The sequence below is a fragment of the Typha angustifolia genome, chromosome 13 (genome assembly GCF_048772165.1).
Source record: "Typha angustifolia cultivar Huaian chromosome 13, ASM4877216v1, whole genome shotgun sequence".
Lineage (NCBI taxonomy): Eukaryota > Viridiplantae > Streptophyta > Magnoliopsida > Poales > Typhaceae > Typha > Typha angustifolia.
In genome coordinates this window covers 8,398,082-8,408,362 of record NC_133251.1, presented here as the reverse complement: position 1 = coordinate 8,408,362, position 10,281 = coordinate 8,398,082, and the positions used below count along the sequence as shown (strand labels likewise).

At 33.8% G+C, this 10,281-nt stretch overlaps 1 protein-coding gene across 1 annotated transcript; it reads left to right on the top strand.

Annotated features, from left to right (window-relative positions):
• Positions 1-4,734: 4,734 nt before the first annotated feature.
• On the top strand, positions 4,735-9,487 carry LOC140775131 (uncharacterized protein C24B11.05-like). Its single transcript, XM_073118393.1, has 8 exons — positions 4,735-4,893; positions 4,981-5,046; positions 5,116-5,213; positions 5,350-5,387; positions 5,471-5,558; positions 5,645-5,869; positions 5,977-6,042; positions 8,973-9,487. Exons 1-8 carry the CDS (start codon positions 4,785-4,787, stop codon positions 9,129-9,131), a joined length of 849 nt encoding a protein of 282 aa, XP_072974494.1. The 5' UTR covers positions 4,735-4,784; the 3' UTR covers positions 9,132-9,487.
• The last annotated feature ends 794 nt before the right edge of the window (positions 9,488-10,281 follow it).

Sequence of the window (10,281 nt, the reverse complement as noted above, 5' to 3'; positions counted from 1 at the left end):
AATAATCGATCGCCCTTGGACATTTGGTTGGCCTTTAATAGAGTCCATTGAAATATCTTCCCAGATTTGCTTGGGCACAGTTTGCTCTTGGCACACTCAGCAACGCCTTGTGCTTTTGCTCCATCCCTATGGCTTTATCGTGGGCCTCTTCCAAGGTGAGAGGACGTCCGCTCAAATCTCGGGCCATGGCGACTTCACACTCTCTCAAACTTTGCTTGGTACTCCCACAAAGATGTTCGCTACATCATCTTGCTAATGATAGCATGAAAGTCCTCATCGTTTGTTGTCCCAAACGTACGAGTAATACTAGTGAAAAAATCAGCCGGTGACTGATCTCACGTCCGCTAATCAACGATTCGTACCAACAAAGAGCAGCTTCTTGATGATATGGAAGCTTGCTAGGCGTACCTTTGACTCCTTAGGGGTTCCTTAACAATCACAATAATGCTCCACTAGGAACAACCAATCCATTGGATCGCCACCAATCATGTCTTCATTCAGGTCAAATAGCCTTGGTTCAAGTTTGAATCTATGAGGATGTCGTTCAGCTCTTGGGTAGCATCTCACACTCACGATCATTTCTGAATGTATGGAAGTCGTCGACGCTTTGCCAATCTTCCTCGTCAACGTACCAAATCGGATTGGTACGCCGATTCAATTCCACCATCGCTGGTCTTGGAGTTATCATTGGTGCTGGTTTGAATTCATTAGGAAGGGGCAGCAATAGGTCATCGTGCTGTTGGTTTTGTACTTGGGTAGGTGGGACCTCCGTATGTGCCGGAATCACTGACGGACGATCTTGCGGATCCTGTCTTCATGTGGCATAGATGCGGTCAACTGGTTCAGCATGGTCTCCTTCGTGCGGGGCCCGTTACGCACAGATATACTCCAGTGCACATATAATCACGACATCATCATAAAAACCTGCTAACATATCCATACTCACATAATCCAACACCAAATAAATCATAATGTCAACCAAAAAAACCTGTTAATATATGAATATCCAAATCCACAATAATATACACTAAGACTACTACATAATCTGGTAAGACTCACACAAGCCACGATAAACTATCAAGATACAATTAAACAACTGATACACGAGTACACTATAATCTGGCATATATTATACAAATCATCGTCTGAAACAATAAAGTACAAATATAACAAACAACTATACAACTCAATTTTTTCAAACTATCATCTATACTGTCTCGCACCTATAGCTTACCTCATCAATCTAAAATATCTTCTCGGGATATCTCAAATTACTATCACGTACCACGTATCTTAGAGAGTTAGAAATGAAATAAAAAGAGTCATGAGCAAATGACTCAGTGAATAGACCTTACTCTGAATCAATAATTCCAAACAGAGAGTAAATTATGTACTGGATAATATGAATTAGAAACAGCATCATATCATGAATGAGTATATGAATGTATCCGTCAATAATATATAAATGAAAAGTATATAATATGTCATAACTAATAAAAGTATATAATCCTCGACAATAAATAAACAGATCACCATGTCATACTATCATTATAACTCTCTCAAATATGACACATGATGCATGCCGCCCTTAACCATGCTATTGTACCAAATGCAACCATATATGATGTATATTTAACCACTCAATAATCAAGTAATCAGATGATAATGAAATCATATGTATTTCTCAATATCTCAGTTATCAATGTCATCTCTGAAAAATCATCATCATACTAGATCACTATGCATAGTCAACACTTGGTACCTGATTTCAACATCCTGCCCGTAGGCTCAAAGTATACCCTGCTATACGTTAAGAGTATCTCAGTCATAATCATATTCTGCCAAATGCTAAGGTATATCAAAATCCATCCAGATCGAGTATGCCACTAGTTAATAGAAATCACATGATGGTTACTCACCACACGCATACCCTAGCGAATGGCAGGTGTCCAATTGCCTGTGCGCATAGACTCAACTGACCTCCGACATGGGACACGAGATATCTCATACCAGCGACCATAATCATCACTCCAGGCACCCCTAACCCTAGCGCCTACTCAGGTACCCTCATGCTTTTTCTACCAACTTTCCTATTAATAAGATTTATGCATTTTCTTCTTATAATAGATCATGTGTATATATCCAATACTATAACAAGTTATGCATATCAAGAATTTAGGTGGTAAGGAAGTCAAGAGGAAAACAATACAATACAGTCTTCAACCATATATCTAAAACATATATATCCCTACTAGTCTATCACATGCATACTCATGATAGAAATCATCTCGACATAAAACCATAACAGTTTAATCATCTCCAATTATCTCTATATATCATCAGCATACTCATATCCCAGATAAATCTAATCAAATGTATGATAAAATATGCTCAACTGAAATCATCTCTAAATAAGGTCATATAATCATGCTGGAGGCCAAAACAAGCATAACATAATTATATAATAAATTCTAATTTGAGAAAGGCATCTAGGGGATAAGACTACTCACCTCTGATTAGAAGACCCAACACACGTATCCCTCACGTCCATAAATCAACCATCACACATCACTAGCAAGGTCCATAGGGTCTCAAATAAGGGGGTTCGGAGTTTGAAAATGTTTAAATAACATAAAGTTAGTTGTTTATCTAATTGTAATCTGTTTAAGTAAAATATGATATTTTATTAGGTTTAAAATTGATTAGATTCATAGGATAATTTTAATTGTGATAATATTAATATGCAATTACCATAATTTATAATTATTTGCTAAAAATCCTAGTTTGCTAATTATAGAATAAGTAATAAGTAAATAGTAATTTATCTCTTTTTTGTAAAATAACCAAAGATGACTATATATATATGATTTAATAAAAATATTATTAATATTATTTTGTAATACCTACTTTTATTTAATTAATCATAAATTATATGCAAAATAGTCATTATCCTATTATACAAAAATAATATGCAAGTCTAGTATTACATTTTATATAAACTATTAGACAATAATAATATACTAAAAATAGTTATATAAAATATAAATATAAATGTAAGATTATTATGAATGAGACTACATATTTTAATCTAATAAATAATAACTAAATTATAAATAAATTTATAGGCAATATTTATAATTAAAATTAATAAATTATTATACTAAAAATACTTAGTAAAATTATATTAGTGAGCATAAATTATCAAAATAATTAATTATCTAAATAGACTAATTTACCTAACATTTGAAAATAATTATATATAAAAAATTAATCCTCTTTGCTACAGTGCTGGGCCGAGCCCAACACTATTGCAGCAAGAGGAGGAGGAATCGAGAATGGAGAAGAAGAAAGAAGAAAGAAGAAAGAAGAAAGGAAAAGAAGAGAAGAGAAGAAGAAAGAAAGGAAGGGAGGAGGACTTGGCAGCGGTGGGGAGGGCATTGGCCGCTGGTGGCTAGCCAACGGCTCGGCTCCGGCGAGCCTGAGCCCAAGAGTGCAAGCAAGCGAGAGAGAGAGAGAGAGAGAGAGAGAGAGAGAGAGAGAGAGAGAGAGAGAGAGAGAGAGAGAGAGAGAGAGAGAGAGAGAGAGAGGCGGTGGGGGTTGGTGGCGATTGCAGCAGTGCTGGGGCCTGCCGCGGCCAATTGGCCATAGCCGGTTGGCTGCGGCAACGCTAGCGGGTGCGTGGCACCCCCATGCCGCACCTATTTGCATGGGCACGACTCTGGCCTTCTACGTCGTGCCCCGAACATTTTTTTATTTTCTTTTTCTTTTTCTTTTTGTAAGGATAGATTGTTACAGTCATTGAGTCAAGCCATCAAACTACTGAATAATTTTCTCCACAATTATTATTTGAGCCGCAGTCAATCCTATCGCCTCATTAACCAAAGAGAAATGTACCCTACCAATCTACAAGTGTTAGTCGGTAGTTGGAAGGTAGTTATGTGAGCCTCTTATATATACCTCGGTACAGCAAACAATATTATTTATCTTTGAGGTATTACAATAAATGAGTTTTTTCTAGGTAAAAAGTCACTTTAATATTATACACCAACTAAAGTTATGTCTGAATATCAACACATAATCAGAATAATTTCAGCTCTTGAATTAAAATAATGTTTCTCAATTGCTAATTCTATTATAAAACACTTGTTTGATCAAAATAATGCATTAAACATAGTGTTTGGTACCATTAAAATGAAATATTAACCTATAGAAACCTTAGGGCTAACTGAGATTCACGGTGAAAAGATCATATCAATGTGAGAATCAAGAAAACTACTTATGTTTGAGTATCATATGGTGGGTGATTTGGAAGTTTACAATTAAATATTTTTTGTTTTTTGTTTTTGTTTTGGTCAGTCGCCTGAAGGTTTTTTTCATTTATTGCATCTTAAAGACCCTTTATTTAACACTTTTCTTGCTGGATGATTAGGAGAGCTACTTAATGAATGCCTTGTCCAATAATAGAGGCGTGTTAGACCCAAATAAAGAAGTTGGACGCCAAATTTCTCATTTTATTGGAAGCACCGACCAGCCCCCAGCAATTCAATAGGATGCGTTAAACATGAGCAAAAGCTACACGGCACTAGCAACGACGGAGCTGATGCCTCCCAATTCCTTCTGTGGCCCTCTGCGCTTATCTTACAGGTCATCGTGACGAAGTGTGTCCAAATAAATAAGGATTAAGCTATATGACGTGGAACCCCATTAAGGTACACGGAAATATGAGGAATATCTAAATGCCCATCATCATGTCATTTGTGAAAGGCGCCGTCGGCTAGCTATTTATGTTCGCAAGGCATACCCTGCATTTCGCCCACCCTTCCTCTTCGCCTTCTCACCTATCCAAGTTTATTGTGATGGATTTCCACAGCCCATTCTACTGCGTTCTTATAGGTGAACTCATCACACCTTTCAATATCACAATCCAATTGATTCTTAATCACAAAGTATGCTAAAGATCGCTTTGTAAATTGAGTACAGATCTCGACGACACACTGTATCCCTCCACCGCTGGCATCTCACTGGCTTGCAAGAGGAACATTGAAGGTATTAATAGTAGGCACTTAAATACTTTACGCTGTTTGGTTGCTCGTATTCTGATGTAGAGATATGCAGAGTTTCTTGCAATGAAATGCGGAGTGTCCGCTGACCGAGCTTATTCGCTCCGTGTCGAACTCTTTCATACCTACGGCAGCTCTCTCTCTGGTCTCATTGTACTATTCTCTCTTTCTGTTTCTATTTTTTTCCTCTGATTGAACAACTTCTACAGTTTTGATCATATCAATATTGCTATTTTACTCTGTAGAAAGATTTGTTTCACGATTTAAATTCGTGATGTTAATTTACCAGGCACTCGGTTATGATGTACACCCGGACGAGTATCACAGGTTCTGCAAATTAACACACAAGAAATCAGAATTCGAAAGTTAATGAAAGCATATCTAACCTTTTGCTCTTTCTCCGCATATAGCTATGTGCACGGTAGGTTGCCGTACGAACGGATCGCACCAGACCCGCAGCTAAACAAACTGCTAAAGACAATTCCGCAGCCCAAAATTGTAAGCACTTCAAGTAAATTAATCCAAAATCTTCCAGGGGCGACGAGTATTGCTCTTTTGTAATGTTCTATCGGTGGTTGTTTCAGCTATTTACTAACTCGGATCGGATGCACATGAAGAAAGTACTGGAGAGATTGGGAATTAAGGAGGAGTGCTTCCATGGGATCATCTGCTTTGAGACTTTGAACCCCAATCTTTATGAGGAGAAGGGCACGAAAGATGCTGTCTCTTCTACGGAGGTGATTCTGAAGCCATCCCTTGCAGCCATGGAAACCGCGGTTCGATCTGCTGGTTTTGATCCGCATCAAATTGTACGTATGCCACCAAATACTCGAGGAATTAAATAAAAGGCTTTTCGTTAATTAATTAATTTGTGGTACGTAGGCTAAATGGCTAATGCATTGGTTTCTTCTAACAGCTGTTTCTAGATGATAGTGAAAGGAACATCGCTGCAGCGAAAGCTATGGGCCTTGTCACTGCCCTGGTAAAAATGCAAATTTCCTCTTTCTTTCTTGTCCTGTCTGCACTTTTAGTATTAGTTGTCCTGTCTATTCTTAAAAGCCATATTCCATTTAAAATATTTGATTATTATTCAGAACGACATAGTGACCTGATAATACAGTTAGACTACGTTCTATTTATAAATTACTTCGTGCAAAAATATTTTAGGATTCTGCTAATTCGTAAAGATATTGTAAAGGTTTGGTTAACGGAACAATTCATTTGCTTTCTTATAGCCAATGATCCAAAATAAGCAAGATCTCTATACATGTGGATTATAATTGCCCACTTGTCCAAATTCGAAGGATGCGTGGTTATCGTCGCTATGCTATATTTTAAACTTTTCTTTAAATAAAACCGCATCAATAAGAGCTGTAGTCTCATAATATATCCCTCGTTGATTATATTGTTCAACCAAACGTTTTGGTGCTTGATCCCAGGAAAAAGGTTGGATGCTGTTCGTACTATGCTACTGGTGCGCTAAAAGAACCCTTTGCTTTCCTTATAAATATATATATATATATATATATATATATAATCAATAAGATAAAACTTAGTTGAGCAATTCTTTCATGCTGTATTGGAATGGTTTATTAATCTATTTGATGAAAATCTAATGATTAAGATTTTTAAAGGTATAATAGGAATATAAAAATTTTAAAAAAATATTACTGATTCAATAGGGAATTATTATTTTTTAAATATATTACCTTGCACATTATTTTTTAATAATTATATTATCTTAATAATTTATCAAGTAAAAGACATATATATCCTTAACTCGAAGTAATGTATATATATTATAATAAGGGTATTGATATTTTTTTATAATTAACTTGATGAAAGTTTAATTAAGTTTTATCTTTTTGATTATTTTCTATTATTTATATATATCTCTCTTATTAGTTTAAGATTAATTTAAATTAAATTTAAGAATAGATAGAGATAGAGAATCATATTTAAATTGAAGTCTATCACCAAAGAATCAAATTTAAATAGTTTAATATTAAATTATATCTCCTATCATTAAGGCATAATCATATCTATCACAATTATATATAAGTGAGAGAAATCTTAACAAAAATAAGAACGTGTAATCCGAAAGTTAGGCACACGTAATCAAATTTTTTTACTAATATGTCATTTTTTTTACGTAATATGATTTTGGAACCGGTACCGAAAAACCGATAATAGGTGTGGAAACGTGCTATTATAGACATTAGATTAAGATTATAAATTTTAAAAGGGTATTGAAGTATGTGCCAACTTAGTTAGTTAAAAACTTATGTTGTGTAAGGGCATTCGGATTAGAATTTTAGGAACATAAGTATTTAGTGTGACATTATTATATTTTCATTTTTTTAAAAATAAAACTAAAACTTAAAAGAAAAAAGAAATTAGTATTAATTAAAGGTAAATATTTCAATACCTCTCTAAAATTTATAATTCTAATCTAATGTTATAATAGCCAGTTTTTATACCGGGTATTCGGTTCTAAAATTACATTACATAAAAATGGTATATTAATCAAGAATATCAATGCGCTTAATAGGTTACACGTTCTTTTTTTTTAAGTTAAAATTTTTCTCTATGATTGTGATAGATATGATTATGCCTTAATTATAGGAGATAACATTTCATGCTAAATAATTTAAATATGATTCTCTATCTTTATTTGCTATTAAATTTTGGTTTAAATCAATATTAAACTAAGGAGAGATATATGTAAATAATAAAAAAATAACCAAAGAGATAGAACTTAATGGAACTTTCATCAAGTTAATTATAATATATATTCTATCTAAGTTAAGGATATATATGTCTTTTATTTGATAAATTATGAAGATAATATAATTATCAAAAAATAAGGTGTAGAGTAATATATTTTAAAAATAAATAATTACCTATTGAATACGTAATACCTTTTAATTTTTTGCGTTCCTATTATACCCTTGAGACTCTTAACTGTTAAATATCTATTAAACATCTCTAGGATAGGAAAGAAGCGATCTTATTGTAAAATAAGAATAAATAGGATTGAAGTTCGAAGTCCAATATGATAAAAATTAAGGATATACTAGCAGTAAGAAAATGTCCACTAAAGTAGCCCTTCATGAGTGGGGAGGAGGGAGAGGAATGAGAGATGATCGAGCTCGGGTGATGGTGAGGAGTGGAGAGGAACAAAAGATCGAACTAGGGATTGAAATTTTAGGGGTTTATTCTAGAGGGATTTTATTTTTTGATCCCGCCTAGATACGGATCCAAGTACATTTGACTCATATTCGCTCCATATGAATATGCATATATTATTTTCAATATTTACTGATATTTTCTAAATGCCGGTAATTATTTGTAGTATTCCGACATTTGTTAATGCCACTAAACAATAGATGGTGTGGTATTTTACTTCAAAATATAGTATTTTTAAATAACTTAATTACATTTTTATCAGCATTTATGAAATGCCAAAAATTATGAAGGGAATATATTGTATTTCTTGACATTTATAAATGTTTGTCTAACTTTGATAGTATTTTATGGTAATTAGTGGGCATTGAAGAAACACTTAAACAATACTTATGCTGGCAGTCAATAATAAATGCCAGTGAAAAGTAAATGACGTAATAGTAAACGTTGGACCACTGGAATAGTTAATGCTAATATAGGTTAAATTTTTATAGTGAAATGAGAAAGATAGCGTGAAAAGTAACAGTAGATGATGTTTTGATTATAGAGAAAACTTTATAGTAGATGATGTTTTGATTATAAAGAACTTCATTTTACTTATTTTAAAAGGTGGAGGTTGTTACTTATACGAAGGTGGAGGTTGTTACTTATTTTATCAAGAGCATATGACTCCAGTACTTCAATTATCTCTTGCACTAAGACCTTTCTTTTGCTTGTTTTCAAAAGGTTGGAAAGAAGGGCAAGATCAAAGAAACAGACTATTTAATTGACAGCATCCATAGTTTGAGACAAGCAATCCCAGAGGTATGGGGTGTGATGAAGACGGAGAAGGGAGTGAGGTCTGACTTGGATTCCATCAGAACACCCAACCCGATCGAAGCTTAGTCACCATTTCAGCATCGTCCAATTACATAGGCCAAGTTAATTAGCTTGGGTGTTGGGTCGCTCCCTTGACAGCATCATCCGCCACTTCTTAAAATCATTCCCCACTTCATGCATTCTGACTAGAAGGGTACTAGTTGGCGTAGTTGTCATTTTTAATTAAATAAAGAAGGTGTATGTCACTCGCGTCTGATGTGAAGAAAAAGAAGCAAAGTTTGGTAATAAGAAAGACATTAAAAATAAATTAATTATGTCTTGCAACATATAATTATATAAATACCTTCGACTGAGGTGATATTTGTACTGTTTACTTAGTATTGGTAATAAGAAAAAGATGCTTTGAGATTTTTACTTCCACACTTTGACAGGAATTTTTAATGACCAGTTAATAGGGATGAAAACGGATGGAGTACAGAAATCATGTTCAAACCCATATTCCTTCTCCAGATACGATAAGGAGAGTAAACGGATAATAAATTTAGTTATTATATATGAGAAGTACATAAATAGATATGGATCGCATATTTATTTTTCAAATCTATAAGAGCTCCTGCTAACAATAAAACATGTATAGCACAATTAATAAATATATAAGAGAAGTGTATTAGTGATCCTAAAAAAAACTACAAAATAATAGTTTTTCATATCACCACTTTCATGATATTTCAAACTAGATATATGTACTTATATTGATTCGAAATTTTTTTCTCAACCTATCTCTGTAATAGACTATCTGGACACTGACAAAAATTCAAATATCAAGACTGATTGGTACAAATTTTTTGACCCGTAAACGGTGAAACGTGGATACAGAATCGAATCAGGCCAAATTTTGACCCTTTTAATTGAGTACAGATAGTGAATTTTAATTATCATATCTGGGATGTACATAGACGGATACAGATTGTGAAAATTTGTGAGGAGATAGGATTTCTAGTTTAGTTAGATTTAGAGATAAGAGAAATAAAAGATTGAGTCAATACTCAAAGTCCAAAGTCAAAGATCAGATCCGAATTGGTTTAAGAAAATCTAATCCTATTAGTTTGTTAAAACCAATTCAGAATCAAACTCGAAAATCAAAATCATGTAGGAGATAGAAATTTGAATAATACTTTAATGACAAAAACCGAACACAAAGTCTATGAATGAAAAT

What these genes read in the sequence shown, in the direction of transcription:
- LOC140775131 (XM_073118393.1), top strand. Translation starts at nt 4,785, where the DNA reads ATGTTCGCAAGGCATACCCTGCATTTCGCCCACCCTTCCTCTTCGCCT. An exon ending in ATTCTACTGCGTTCTTATAG is followed by an intron (nt 4,894 to 4,980) that starts GTGAACTCATCA and finishes AATTGAGTACAG; the next exon opens with ATCTCGACGACACACTGTAT. An exon ending in TGGGCCTTGTCACTGCCCTG is followed by an intron (nt 6,043 to 8,972) that starts GTAAAAATGCAA and finishes TGTTTTCAAAAG; the next exon opens with GTTGGAAAGAAGGGCAAGAT.